General features: G+C 51.0%; 1 protein-coding gene across 6 annotated transcripts in view; it reads right to left on the bottom strand.

Annotated features, from left to right (window-relative positions):
• Nucleotides 1-348: 348 nt before the first annotated feature.
• The window catches only part of ARHGEF7 (Rho guanine nucleotide exchange factor 7), a 124,241-nt gene continuing 109,123 nt past the window's right edge, over nucleotides 349-15,466 (bottom strand). For 3 of the 6 annotated variants that reach the window (XM_065896112.1, XM_065896113.1, XM_065896116.1), the window contains 3 exons: nucleotides 15,045-15,138; nucleotides 12,776-12,865; nucleotides 9,677-9,891 (listed from right to left, as the gene is read on the bottom strand). In XM_065896112.1, coding sequence (XP_065752184.1) covers nucleotides 9,677-9,891; nucleotides 12,776-12,865; nucleotides 15,045-15,138 — 399 coding nt within the window. Of the gene's footprint in view, nucleotides 472-1,460; nucleotides 1,516-1,789; nucleotides 1,890-9,676; nucleotides 9,892-12,775; nucleotides 12,866-15,044; nucleotides 15,139-15,466 lie in introns of those variants that run through there. The other 3 variants (XM_065896110.1, XM_065896115.1, XM_065896111.1) reach the window with 2 other exon arrangements.

Raw genomic sequence — 15,466 nt, 5'->3', positions numbered from 1 at the left:
CAGCCCCGACACAGCAACCACGGATACGCATTCAAAATGGAGCATTTACAGGCAACGTGTATGTAACATTTATATATATTCGGTCAAAGCCTGGAAGACCAGACGCAGCCACTGCACCGACTGCAGAACGAGGTACTGAGATGTTGAGAGGAAGGCAGTGCAGTCCGGCCTCGGCGCCGCACCTCACGCTGGTTCTTCAGGAACGCCACGGCCGTGATCAGCTGCAGCTCTTCTACGCACAGGAGGCAAGAGGACGCCCGTGCAGCCCTGCTCTATGGTCCTGAGAGTCACTCGGGTGTGGTCACGGGGCTCCAGCTTGGTCTCGTAACCGGTCTTCGAGAACGTTCCTTAGAGGTTGGTCTCGTCCCAAGCGGGGTCGTTCATGTTCTTTAGAACCTTCCTCACCAGCTTTTCCAGGTCTTTGCGGGCTCTCTGCTCCTCCTCCAGAGACTTCTTCATCTTCTTGTTATCCTGTAAGTGAAGCAGACCAGCGGGTATTAACCGCCTTCAGTGCTGAAGCGGACCCCCTCCCCCAGGAGACTTGGGGCCTCACTGGAAGAAATCCTGGGCTGGGACCGCCCTGCGCGAAATCCTGGACCAGGACCCCCCAGTGTCTGATGGACGCAGAGCTGCTGCTGGGCACCAAGACAAATCACAGACGGAGCAGGCCTAGGGCCCCCACTTGTAACTGTGAACAAGAGAATAAGTGAACGGCTGAAAATAACAGAAGGCACACCTCGCGTCCCTCCTACTTCCTTCCACGTCTGCGATGACCCGTCTACAGAGTTCTATAAGAAGGGGGGCAACAGAGACTGAGTGAGTTAGGACCCGTCACCCCCCGCACACACAGACGTATGCCGCTGCTGAGAACGAGGAAGCCCTCGAACGGGGACGAGAAAGTACGCGGACGGCCAAGGGCAGCTCTGAGCACATGGCTGGCGCGCCCGCCCTCTGCCCAGCCCAGGCCACGCCGTCCTCAGGCTTCTCCTCGGCCTCCCCTCCTCGGACACCAAAGCCACTGATACAAACAAGTAACGCACAAACACGCAAAGTACGCTTGGCTGGTTAGCCAAGTTTAACTGACTTTTTCATGTGGCTTCTCAAGAACAAGGACCATGTGTTTGTTGCACCAGAAAGCGGAAGAGAACGGTCACAGTGGGGACCTATCAAACTGTTTAACTGGATGGAATTTTAGATCTCTTGCCTGATTATTCCAGCAGAACCTGGGATGGCTTATGATGTCAAAAACAGTGCAGTGAAAAGAAAGCCACTTTGAAGATTCACTTCCTGGACTATCACATTTACAGAAGACCAGCTGTCGTCCTGCTTCTGAAATCTGAATACTGAGAGTCAGGCTCTCTTTTCCGCATTACTGCGCTTATGGACAGCTGGATTCACTTCTAACGCCGTGTTTCCCTCTCTTCCCCCGTTAAAAGGATTAATGACGGACGACGACCCACCTGTCGTAACTCCTGGACTTCATCCTTTAGTGCATACACAGTGTCGACGAGACTCCTAGGCAGAAGAGAAGGCGCCCTGAACAAGGACCGGGTCAGAGGGGACGCCCGGAGCCTCCCCGGACGCACATGCTGCCCACCTGCCCTGCACGCCCAGGCCCTAGGTCCGGGGAGGCCCACTTCTGCGCACAGGGGCGCTGACCCCAGCCAGAAAGTCCCCAGCCAGTGCCCTGCACACCCCGGCCCTCCTGGAACCATCCTGAAGCCGGTGCCACCCCTCCCCCGACAACCCCCTTCCCCCGCCCGCTTTAAAGCACTGGAATACAGCTTACTTTTCTTCTATCACTGTCTGACCGTTACTTTTAGTTTCTTCAACTATAATTTTCTCTTCTTCCGGAAGCAAAACTTGTGGCGCAGATTCTTTGCGTGAACCTATCATCATTTAAAACAAAACAAAACACCCTCAGGTAAATACCATGGCAGAACTAAAAGGAGAACTTGACTATACAACACTACTTAATTATTAATATTAAATTCCAGGTGTTAATTCCAGTATGTTAAAAAAATATATTTTCTAGGTAAAACAGGGAAGGGCAACTTTTGAAAACTCCCTCTACCTCTGTGTACTGAACCCAGCCTTCTTCATGCCTAAAGCATGACAGAGGAAAGGAAACATTAGCTTTCTTTGCCATTTATTAAGCTTCAGTTTCTTCATCTGGACCATGGATCTTTTAAACCCTGAAACCTTCAACAGAAGGTTCTGACCATCTTGCCCGGGATATTTTGGAGGAAATATTCGAACTTTTTAGGGATATTCGTATCAACCAAATTTTGTGCCATTTTATTCCAGGGATTTTACAAAGACCCATCGGATCATGCAGTAGACATATACCAACTGTTTATCAAGTCAATGAACTGGCCCTTATGACACGTAACTCCCCAGCAACGGCTAACAATGTTACAGCACATGGTTAAGAAAAGTGCATTTTATTACTTGGTTCTCTTACGAAAACTTTATTTACATTCCCTGGCATATAAACGTTTTTCCAAAAGGAAGGAAGTAAACTGTTTACAATATCAGAGGAATGTTTACGTCATTTAACCAAGATCCAGCACAAAAGCTTACCCAGGACAGTGGCCTGATAAACATTTACTGCAAAGTAAGTACTTCAGAAATTAACTGGGAAACCCAAACGTTATAAAAGGTGAAAAACGAGAATCCCATCTTATTTAAGGGTGCAAGGAAGAAAATAAACGTTTTAAAAGGTTATACTATACAGCACTAACATATATCACCTATATTTTTGTAAAATTACATCAGATGCACATTCGAGGAAGGACAGGACCCACCACAGACCCACTGCGACTGGTGTTGTGATAAACGCAGCTTTCCCTCCATTAAAATACGCGTGGCGTCGGATATAGGCTCATTCATCACGGAGATGGCGGTCCGGCTTGCTTGACCTTGTTTTTCCTGCTTTACCCTTACTCTGCCCTCCCAAGGGTCTGTCACATTGTAAGACGGCACTTGTGCATCCTCACGTCGTGGGGACACTGCGCGTAACACACGTTTTCAGGACAGGACTTAATGGTTTCACCAGCGTTTTACTCCAAGCTTACACTGAACAGAACAGGGCTGGTGGTTACTGTCAAAGCCTGATGACAAGAGACTCATTCGATGCTCCTGACGTCCAGAGAGCACGTCCGTCACCCCCAGGGCAGCTCATGACATGGAGAGGAGGACCGCCGTCTACCGGCCCCGGGAGCCTTCCCACATGCCCCCTGCGTCTGCAGGGCCCGGCTCCACCCCCGCCCCACAGGCTGCGAAGGCTGCTTGGACGCCGACCTCCTCCTCCTTCGCTGTCTCAGGCAGAGGAAACTTCAGCTCTGGGTGGGCAAGGACGATTCCGCGTTACACAGTACGAACTTCTAGACAGATAAATAGGAACCTCACACCAGTAAAGGAAGGGCTGTATGCGTCCTGAGCAGAACTTCCATATTATAATCACAGGCAGCCCTTAGAACTCTGTCACAAGCCGTAACGAGCTGGCGTATCGGAGCATATCTGTACTGAAGTTTGTCGATTACTATTTCAAAGACGACCCTCCGCTAGTGCCTTCGTGTTCACACCGAGGTGCGGGCCCCCAGTAGCTGCAGCTCTGGCTGTCGGGGGAAGGGTGGTGCCCAGCTCACACCCCACCCAGCACAGTGACCTGCGCGGCCAGGGGGTGACTTCTCAGACAGAAGGCGACATGGGCCCACAAAGGGACACACCATGAAAGGCTTCGTCACGCTGACAGCCGTGGGCTGCTCCGGGGCCTCCGTGCGGGGCTGCGGGCACGGCGTCTCCCAGGCCTTTCTCAGTAAACGGGAAGTGCTCCTGGGACGTCTGGGCCGTGTGGGAACGTGCTGCTTGAGAAGGAAACGCGCACGTGAAACACACGACGGAGGAAAAGCACAGGGACGCTGCCAGGTGACGAATTCTGAAGGTCGAGAAATTCCTGCGCTTCCGACACAAACGCAAATGCTACCCGTGTTTTTATCAGGAAAAGTGAACTCGGGTTATTTTCCTTAAAAACAGACAAGGATTCCTAAAGATTCAGAGGTGTGTACCACACGGACGGACAGTGAAGGGGCCCACTTAGTTTTCCCTGTAAAGAGAAGCAGGCAGGTGACATCAGACCACTTAGCGCCTGAGGGTTCCCGCTGTTACCTGCTTTGCGCCCAGACGTTGCTGTGTTACCGCCAGATCAAGAGCTACCCATGGTGTATCTGTCACGTTCGGTTTCTAATACAACATTTCTTCACGTGAACTAGCTAAGGAGACAACAGGCTGGAAATGTTTTCTTACGTAACAGTGCTTTAGGGAAGACTAAGTTCCATGTCTTTCAATTACTTCTGCATCTTCTAGCTTCCTAGGCAACCTATTTACATTACGTGTTTGCAGCAGTAAATTCTTCAAATAACACATAAAATAGAATCACGAGGGACGTCCGCCCTGTGAAGCGCGGGTCGGAGCACAGCGGGCTGTCGTGCAGGGCCCGGGGCTGCAGGGACTCACTCTCACGGGTCCGTGGGTCTCGATACACTCGGGCCTGTCACCGATCCGCGGAGCCTCGATTCCACCACCCGTAAGAGAGAACAACAAAACCACCACCTCTGCAGAGCTGTTCTGGGGATTAATTTAAAAGCTGCATCTTATAGATATGTTTTACCAGATGAGTTTGTACATATAAAAGCCTTACACTCCACTATGCGATGTGACTGAATCAGGGGAACTTATTAAACGTGTGGGAACTGGTTCAAGAACTGCCCAAGCAAGACAGACGTTGTTCTTATTTTTGCCAATACACTTAAAGCACACAAGGAGGCGACAAATGTAAGTATGAGAACGTTACGTTATAGACAGGATGTACTAACTGCTGGGTTCCTGAAACGTGCCACGGTGAAAAATGTCATTTATGGATTTGATGGTGAGCCAGGAGGCTTGTAAAGGAAGATTATTTATCAGCCTGAATAGAAATCCATGGGCCTCCTAGTTTCAACATAACGTATTTTTGTAAAACAACTGAAAAAAATGGATAGTCTTTCAGTAAAACAACAAAGGAATATTCTCCAGCCAGGGTTATAAATAAGTTGACTATTTCTCTAAGAACAAAGTTCTAGAGAGTAGATAGATTTAACAAGCTCTCTCAAAGATCATTTTAGTATTTTTAAAGGTACCACAGCACCTTTTCTCTGAATTGGTTAGGTTGGAAAAACCATTTAAGAGCAGAACTACCAGAGACTGCTCTCTCACTTTACTTAAAATCCTCTAAAAGGGGCCGAGACACAGATGAAGTGTGTTCACGGATGTTCCAACACACTCAAGATCTGTGTTTCGCAAACTCTGTACTAAACACAAAGTTTTGTGCTTCCAAGAGATAACTGGGATTCTGCAACACGTAACTGGGAAATTCTGAATGCTGTAGCCACCTCCTGGAGATTCACAGTGCACACTTGGCGTACTGAAGGTTTTCAGGAAAAATACCCATTTAACTTGAATTCAGCATTTCCTAAGCTTGTCTGAGTGCTGAACTTCCCCCCCCCCCATCATCAATGTTAACATTTTGCAGTTTTCTGGCTAACAGTTTGAGGAGTGCTGGACTGGCCTATAATCCCGCCTGTGTCTATGGACACACACACACACACACACACACACACACACACACACACACGAGTGCTGGGTGGCTCTGCTGTTGTTCAGGATGGGGATGAATACAATGAAATAATAATCATTAGCGCCAACCCAGCTGCCAGCGCCCGCTGACAGGGATGCCGCAGTTCTGCACTGCCACCAGAAGGGGCCGCTCTGTGCCCTCAGCTGGAGACGGAGCAGGTGCTGGGGGCCAGGAACTCACTCAGATGTGTGATCCAGAAGCTGCAGACACGGTCAGAACCCTGTCCTCTAAAACAATCACAGGTCGCCAGAGAACTGTGGACCTTTCGCTGAGAAACACAGATGCATGCAGCACTCCCACCTCCTGGACAGAGGACCTGCCCAGACAGCAAGGGCCTCAACCCAAGGTGCCATTGTGGTGGTCAGCCTGCCACCCGGTGCCTCACCAGATGGCCCGCGGCTCTCACACCCAGGGCGCGTGCGGTGCGTCTGCCCTGCGAGGGGGCTGGCCTGCACTGAGAGCCTAAAGACAGGGTAGGTTTGTCAGGAGAGAACATCTGCTTATCTAGCCAGCGGTCCAGCACATTTGTAGCAAAATTCACATGACTTCTTAAATTCGTAATCTTTCTAAAATCTGCATCTAATTATACTCAACAGAAACTGAAGTAACTTTCAGAATGAAACAAAATGTTACATTTAAAAAAAAGTCTACTGAGTAAAATCTCTCCGAAAGGCCACTTTGTTATTTATGGCTATGATAAGCTTCTAATTCATTTTTCTTAAAAAACAAAAACACGAGGACCCTCTTTAGAGAGGGATGTGCGTTTGTTTATCGTTTGCACCTTGTCCTGGCCCCATACCTGCCACAGGTACTTGTTTTCCTTTCATTCTGCTTTTCCTAGTCAGCTGGACATGCACTTTACCAAACAAAAATTAAAAACTGATCTCAGTCTCGGTAAGAAACATTCAAGTCGGGGCTTTTTTCCGTTTATGCACACGTCCCCACCCCCATCAAAAAAGAGAGAACTCTTCTTTCTGAAAACAAACATCCCAGTGATTGAAAACTTGTTTTAAAAAAAATTCGAGGGGAACAGATGAAATAAAAATATACAAAGAGTCACCTTGCATCGTCCAGAACACACTTAACCTGAGAAAGTGCAAGCTTTGCTATCAAGGCAGATAAAAGGTGTTCTACTGCCCGGCCTCCCTGTGGAAGAGGTTACATTCAAACAGCAAGCGTCAAGCTGCAAACTCTGCTACGCCCTCCGCCCCACATAACAAATATTAAAGGCCACAGGCTAGCAAATGCAAAATTTATTTCAACTGTACATAACAGATGTCTTTTTTTATATATATATAAAACAAACACTTCATTGCCATATGCAACCACAAACAATATGCATACTGTACAGTACAATGCAACATTCAGGTATACATCCCACTGAGTCTCAAACGGCAGTCACCCAATGAAAGTGGCTTTCCCGTTCACAAATAAAAAGCACAATATATAGATTTTTTTCAAGGTCTTATACCACTATATACAAATCACTGTGTTTTCGCAATTTTATGCAAAACACATAATTAATATAGCTTATATACTTGTGGCAAGTGTCAATTCAATGGGAACACCGTTTAGGCCATTTGCAAAAGCGCCTGGTAATGGCTTACACCTACCTTCTAGTTCAGATTCTTCACCCTTTCGTTATAATACTAACTGTACACATAGATATTACAGAATTGCATAAATGTAAGGTACTATTTCAGCATGACTAAAGTTCCACAGAAGTAGAAACACTGGCCTTGGGATGCCACATCACTTACTGCCACATGAGAACTGTTTTCAAGCCAGTGGCACTAATACTTCCAACCAGGTCACAAGAGCTAATGGTGCCAGACATCAGAACAAATCCAAACAAACAAATAGCCAGGTGGTTATTCTGCAGTGATCTTAGCATCAACAAAAAAATCATCGTCAAAATGGCTTTAACCGGCACAAAAAGGAATGATGAGAAAATGTCAAAACTTTGGTGTACAGAATATCAACGAAAATGTCTCATCAGGACAACCCAAATGACACTTGGTGTTAAAGAGAAACCCAAGTGCAGCAGCTGTGGTGCACACAGCACATGACACGACAACCCAAACTCACTAAGGCATGGTCGAGGCGTGTAAGCCAACACACGTTATCACAGTCTCCAAGCAAACAAAAGACCCTCTACTGTGAGTATCAGAAAAGCTGCAATGTATTACTTGATGTGATATAAAGTAAAACAAAACGCTTCTAAATTCATTGCATGATATTAAGTATGTGAACCTTGGAGTTATCCTATTTCTCCCACAATCCCATTTGCTATTTGGCTGAACGTATATAAGCCCGTCTCTACCACGGGTGAATACTGGGCTCCGACGAATATTAAAAGATTGCTCCGCAACTTTCTTATTCATACTAATTGATACAAAAATTTGAAACCTCCAGATGGCATAAGTAGTTCAGTAGCCACCTGGGAACAACAGACAGACGTTTGGGTTTCCTGGTTTTCCTAACCACCTCCCTGCACGCAGTTCTGAGGGTGCCGGCTCCCTAAACAATGGGGGGGGGCCTCCTGCCGGGAAGGATGGAGGGCACCTTGGGCTGTGAGCAGTGGGACCAGCCCCCCGACACAGGGCGGAGCACAGCAGAGCCACTCTGTGCAGACAAGGTCAGAACACCGAACACATGGTTTTGGCGGGGGAGGTGTGGCGGGAGCAGAGGGTCCCGGCCACCCTGAAGGGAGGAGAAGATGTTCCTCCCACTTATTACGGCATCTCGTTTTCTGAAGCTGGTTTCAAGGAGTCCCTAACACACCACCTCTGGTCCCACCTGAACACCCAGCCAGGCGTGTGCGGGAGGGACCCCGCTCTCCTCTCCAGTGTGGACCGGGTGTGGACTGAGTGCTGCCACCGAATGCAACAGGGCGCATTCAGTTCTTTCTGAAGCAGAAATCGGTCTGAGGGAGGGCAGTGAGGTCTCCTTACAACGAAGCCCAGGGAAGCGGGGGGGTCCCTCCAGATCTGAGACGTCCTTGCAAGTGAGTTATGTGGCAACTCAGCAGGTTTTCGGGCGACTCATAACCCCGTTACGATCAAGAGTGAGGGTGACGTTCCACCGGGGGCCATCAGGGGAGTCTCACGGCAGCTCTTGCTGAAAAGAAGCCATGCGCCCGTCGTGGGCCGTGAGCTCGGACGTGGATGCCGGGAGCACCGCCTGCTTGGGTCGGCACACCTACCGGCCGGACACAGCTTGACCCACGCGCTAGGGGGCTGGGCTTTAACCCTTCGCTGCAGCGGCACAGGCTTGCCACGTGCCTCTCAAGAGAAACTCCTCCAACTAAGGGAAGTCTGGCGTGGCGGCGCGTAGGGCCCGGCCCGCGGAGAAGCGGGGCCGTGGAGCCGGCCGCCTGTGGCGTGCGGACTCGCCACTAGTGCTCCCGCCCGGCCGGACCCCCACGCGCCGCCACGCCGACAGAGGCTCCTCGCGGCGCCCAGGGCCCTGGGGCAGCCCGGCACTCGGCCGTCTGATCTGGACTCGGCGCCCTCGGGGCACGGGTCGTCTTCTTATCTCTCCACAGCTACTGGGTCGCCGCGTCCAGTACACACACAAAATTACATCCCTGTACGGAAGGCCAGGGTCTCCTCCGTGTCGCTGGCACTTAGATCACAAACCTGTGTGGTTTCAGTATAAAATACAAAAGCGTTCGTACGGCTGTATCTAAAAAGAAATGAGACAGTTGCTACACTGAGAATAAAAAACCAAACCATCCGGAGACGTAAAGCCACCACTGCCCGCTGAGAAAGGACCCTCGGGTGCAGGCTGTGTGGGCACCGTCTCCTTCAACAGTCAGTAACTTGAGTGGATGCTCCGAATGGCAATTAAGCCGCCACAAAGTACAATGGGAAATATCAGAAACGCTCTCGAAAGTTGTTAAAATATCACATAAAAGAGACAAGAAACAGCAAGAAAACATCTAAGAAAAGCAGGCTGCGGTACAACAAGCATTGTTAAGATAAGCTCAGAAGTGCATTAGTTCTGGTGAGAGATATATGAGCAACAGCTCTTACGAGATGTAGAACCCATCCTGTAACTATGGGCTGTCCATATACTGTCATAGTCAGAGTCTTCCGAGAGGTCTGAAGGCTCCAAACGAGAAAGGCTGCTGCGACGACCCAGGGAGTCTAGACTTGACTGGTCGTCATCAGCCAAGACGTGATTATGCATCAGGTCAGTGCCTTGCCATGCTAAGACGGGGCGGGGTGGGAGTGGGACGACAGGGGGGTGGGGGGACAGGCAGAGGTGGGTGAGCGGGAGGACGGCAGGAAGAGCCACAACCGAAAACATGGAAACAAAAGCAAAAGGTGATGGGAAGAGAAGGGAAAGAGAAAATACTGTTAAAAAACGGCAACAACGTTCATTTCTCCTTATTTATGGCTGGGTTTCATTTACGAACTTATTAATTAGCACAACCCTTAGACTAAAACTAGACCAACTATTATTTAAACAAACATAGGTCACAAGTCTGTTTCCAAACTGTTCCTTTTTAAAGCTACTGCTATTAAGCCCTCACTTACGAAATCTTTTACAAATTAAGCCCATGTTCACAAGCAAATTCTAAAGACATCTGACACGTAACCAATTCTGCTACACATTCGATTAACAAACAGTCTCACTTGGGACACTTGTGAAAGGGACCGTTCATGTGTTTAATGCGGATCTACTGAATGCAGAATACTTTCCAAGGATTTCTGGTGGACTTCTTCAGCTGTCTCTTCGCCAGACTTGAAATCACCAGAAGCCATCTTAGCAATGGGGGTCGAAACTTACCTTGTCACATTGTAGTGACTGAGAAAACTTCAGGCGGAGACCAGGGTTACACAGGCCCCTTCCCCCTCGCTCCCCTTTCCCGCCACCCCAGGGCGCTCACCCCCACTCAGCCAGGGGAATGGACATGGCGGGGAGACACGTCTGCTCAAACGCCATCAACCCGGACGCAGACCCTCCCGCTGCCATGAAGGGAGACGTGAACAGGGAATGCCCCTGTGTCAAAAGCAGGACGGCAGAAGGAAGTGGGCACCAAATGGGAGAAGAGGAGTGAGCCCATGAGTGGCTGGTGATGTGAGCAGTGATGCTGGCCAGGCGGCCGCGAGTGGGACGCGCAGGCTGGAACGGGCCCGCGGAGGGGCCGGAGGACACACACGCTTGATGGGAACCAGGGATGGCTCAGCACAGCAGCCACGGGCTCCGTCCTGTTCCTGCTCTGGGCAAAGTTAAACCCATTCCCAAACCAAAACAAGAGCGAGCAGTGGGCTCGGCTTGTTTTCTTCGACTACATCCCTATGGTCCTTGGGGAGGAAATCAATACTAAAGGTGTCTGGATGGTGAAGGCTTCTTGGCATCCAAACATATACTGAACAGAACTGAGCTTTAGGTGAGATAATATCGTCCCAACTGTTCTTACTATGCATTTAATATGGACAGAGCTGCTCTGGGGTCAGATGCACCTGACCCCATCTCTAGATTCTTAGGTACACTACCTGTCCAACATAAAGGACCCATTTCCCCATCCTACCTGTTCCTGAGAACGTTCAGTTTAAGGTCATCTATGACTGTAAGACCTCTGAGGTCCCAGAGTGGTTAGCCCATAATATCAGTGAAAAACAAAAAACACTGTATTGTCCAGTGCTTTTCTTGCATAGAAGTGGAAACACATAACACAGGCAACGCGATGAGACCTGCACACACCAGGGCCACAGGAGAGCAGGGCCCCGTCTCCTGGATGAGGCAACGCAGCTCACACAAAAGCTCACACAAAACTCACATCACCAGGTCGGTTCACCTGAGATGGCCCGGTTAAAATTTTATTTCAAATAGTTGAAGTGGAGATGAATAATTTTTTAAAAATCTCAAATTCAAAACCCAAAGAACAATGGCCACATATAGCCTATTACCTAAAAATACAATCTCTTAACAACTATAGGAAACTGTAATATCGTAAATGACAAATTACTGCTCCGTCACCTGCAGGCCCTTCCATTCCTCTCCTGCTCTGCTGACTAGTCACTACAAACAGGCGTCTTCACCAGACGGAGGACGGACCGAAAGTCCTAACATCACAGGTGGGACACGTCAACTACTAGCCATGAAGAAGTTTCTAGATCATCTGCAGATTCAGCCGGGGTGAAGCCCGCTGGCCCTGTCCTCATACCTGTAGTCAGCTTTAACGGAAGCTCAAGCGCTTGTCTGTCCACCTTTTCTTTTTCTCCCCATCACTGGTTTACACCAGACGTGACACTGAGTTGAACCACCACATTGCAGGTGGTGCCAATGAAGTGAGTTGAGCAATTTGCCAAAAGTCAAGGTGGAAAGGAAACCCAAAACACAAACTCTAACAGAAACCAGTTTTCATGCCAGAAGTAATATATGTCATCCAGTTTGAAAGAAAGGGAGGGAGGGGAAGGGAAGCTCAGCCCCTTTTCTCCTGGACAAACCACATCCTGACTACATCTGCTGCAACCACCCTGCACTCCACTCTCAAATGCTGGGGAAGTTTCAAAAAAAACAGAGTCCGTCTTTTTAGTGTTCACACAACAGATTAAGATTTTTTTCACATCAGACATTATGCGTAAGATGCAGGTAAACTCAGTGGTACTGAAATCTACCCGATATCACTGGTGTGTCTACTTCAAAAAATTTTTAAGTGCAATCATTTTTTAAAAGTTGGGGAGGGCTAAAGGAACTCTTACTCTAGGCTTGTATTTTTGACAACTCTAAGGAGCAGCCCCCCCCCCCCCCACCAAACTCCAGTACCACACCCGTAGTGTAAACAGCTTAAACAACTGAGCTGAGCGAGTCCCCGCTGTCTTCCAACCTGAGGGAGCTTGATAAACTCTGGCAGTGCCCTACACTTGCAGGTTTCCCAGCAGAACCTTCTCTAGAAACCAGTTGTTTTACTGACAGCTCAGATCCCTTCCCTTGACTGAGGGACGCTAGGCCGGGCCCCGGAAGCGCCCTCACCGGGGACCACGCCCACGAGCCTGCCCAGGGCCCACAGCTGTGTCCTTCAGGTCGTGATTCTAAAAAGCAAAACAAACCCCCAGAGTCCCAGCGGGTTCCCACGACACTTACTTGAGTTGAGCGTCTGCCGCGTCTTGGCGCTGGTGCAGTAAGCCTCGATGACCTTCAGAATCTGGGCATCCTCCTCCAGCGCGGCCGTGCCTGCAAGGGACACGCAACCCATCACAACCCAGAAATGACACGTGCAGTTAACCGGACAAACACAAATCATCAGCTCAACCAACGACGGTGACAACTAACAATCCCTCCTTTTGTTTTCTCGCCAGATAAATGTTCTCTGATATTCACAAGACAGTCATATTCAGAAGGATTTTTATTTTTTTACCTGCAACATATCTGGCAAAGGGCTAATATCCTAAATATACATACAAGTTGTCTTACTAACCCATAAGAAAGATAGTATCCCCCATCCTGAAAATGAGAAAAGGCAAGAAATAGGAACAAACAATTCACAAGAGAACAGTCAGAAAGAAGAAAATGTTCCTTCTCACCAAGAAAAGAAGTGAAAATTAAAACTACATATCATGTTTTCACATGTCCGCCTGACAAAAATCAGAATGCCCGAGAATTCTCAGTGTGGACGCGGATATCAGAAAGGGCAAGTTCCCTCCATCCTCATCTGGGAGGGGGGAGTGAAGACAGGTATGAGCCCCCGGCAAGGCCATTTGACCCTACTTACCAAAGGCTTTAAAGTGAGCATCTCCTCCGATCCACAAGTTCCTACTAGAGAGTTAATCTAGGACACTCCAGAGCTCTCCCGTAAACTGGGCTCCAGACCCGGCTTCCTGTGCACGCGAGAGGCCACGTGCACGGAGCGCGCAGCCCGCAGAGCAAGGCCCTAGAGGTCCTGGTACCGGGCGCAGACCCTCACACCCAGCATAGTTCATACCATCCTGTGGCTCAACTCTGCCTTCTGCTTTATTAGACTGTTCTGCATCTTCTAAGATATGACTTAGAATATATTTTAAAAGGCTCAACTACTCTAACAAAAAAATGTGGGAAGAATGGAAGACTAAACTATTTATAAGCTGTATCAAAAAGCCTGCACGCCATCGTACGATACAGACACACACGAGGCGGGCCGCACGCTCGCTGCTAAGAGTCAGCGTCAGCACAGAGAGCTGAGGGGCGGCTGAAAAGCCGACTTCAATTCCGCTAACTGGGACCGGCCGTTACCGGGTTTCCGCAAGAACAACGTTTAACTAGTCTCGCTCCAGGACACGCTGGGAGGTAACGTCCACAGGCTGGGCAGGCCGCTCCCCTCTGCCAACAGGAGGGCAGCCGCACGAGTGACGCTGCCTGTCCCGCTGATGCAGGCAGACCGCCATCTTCAGACATGGGTCAGCACGCTCACAGCACGCAAAGCGCAGCGCCCACGCACAGAAGGCGCCTGGCAAGCGCTGGGGGTGAAGGCCCACCAGGCTGGCTCAGAGCTGCACATGCGGAGCTGGTGTCCACCCCCGGCCGGACCCTCTGCACAGGTGGACCCTCCACACGGGGGTGCTCGGCCTCCCCCGCTCCATAAGGTGTCCCGCAGGTGCGCTCAATATCTGAGGAAGTGACCAAGTAACCGCAGGACAGCAGGACGAGCGGGGCTGTGGCAGGGGACGTCAGGTGGCCCGGCCGGAGGGAGCTCACCCGGGAGCAGCCTCCGGGCCATCCCTGCGCCCACTTCCCCAGGGCCACCATGACCCTTGCCAAGGACGGCGGGGGGGGGGGGGGGGGGTCCCGCTTGCAGCCACTGCACCAAGCCGCCTCCTCCTCGGGGTGACGCTGGCTACTCGGCTCCAGTCTAAAAGCCTTCTTCTGGAAATGAATCCCCAAAGGCTCCCAAATGGGTGTGGGCAAAAGGAGCAAAGGTCCGGAAAGTCACAGAGCCCCGTGGCAGTTCTCAGGGCCGGGGGAGCTGCAAAGGCGGCCCGCAGAGCCCCTCCCGCCTGCCGCGCCGGGTCGCTCTTGCCACGCAACCACGCGGGAGGCCGAGGACCTGGAGGCGCCGTCCACGCTGCCCACGGCATCTCCAGAGTCCTCACAGAGCACGGGGGCCCTCCGAGCACAGGGTCGGTCCCACGGCGGAGACCCGCAGCCGCCGCCCAAGCCAGGGTGACCCCGGGTCGAGGGGCCCCGCAAAGAGGTCCACCCAGGGAAGGCCCACCCAGGGGAGGCCGGGCGGGTCCCTCGGACCCGCACCTCCCCCGCTCCAGCTACGTCCTTTAGAGGGGACCCTCAGCTGGGCCCTGGCTCCCGCGTGCGGCCCTGGAAAGCCCGGCGCCTTCCCGCCCGCGCACCGAGAGCCCCGCGTCCTCGCAGGTGTACTCACTTTTCCTCAGCGCAAACTCCTCGTCCGAAGGCTTCCGCTCAGGCTTGCGCTTGGGGAGCAGCTTTTTCATGGTCTTGGGACTCTTGCTGAGATCCTGGGGAAGCAAAGGGGGACAGGCTGACAGACCCCAAAGGTAGGAACGTGCGCGGGTCCGCGAGGAGGGCCGCTGCGGAGGTGTGAAGCAGCAAACACGCCGGCACCGCGGGGGCGCCTGCTCCCCTCGAGCTCTGACCGCGCGCGGACTCTGATAAGAACCCTCGTGTCACCTGCATCCGGGGTCACCGGGAAGACAGCCACGCCTGGCTTGGAAAGGCCAGCTGGCCGAGGCCTGCGCAGGGAGCTGCGCGCTGCTAACTCTGGGGCAGGCCCCCCCCGCTGCAGCCAACCAGCCAGAGAGGGGCAACTAAGGCCGCCATTAAAAG

Source organism: Phocoena phocoena, chromosome 18 (assembly GCF_963924675.1).
Source record: "Phocoena phocoena chromosome 18, mPhoPho1.1, whole genome shotgun sequence".
Lineage (NCBI taxonomy): Eukaryota > Metazoa > Chordata > Mammalia > Artiodactyla > Phocoenidae > Phocoena > Phocoena phocoena.
Note: the sequence above shows the minus strand (reverse complement) of the source record. Positions and strands in the feature narration are given on the sequence as shown.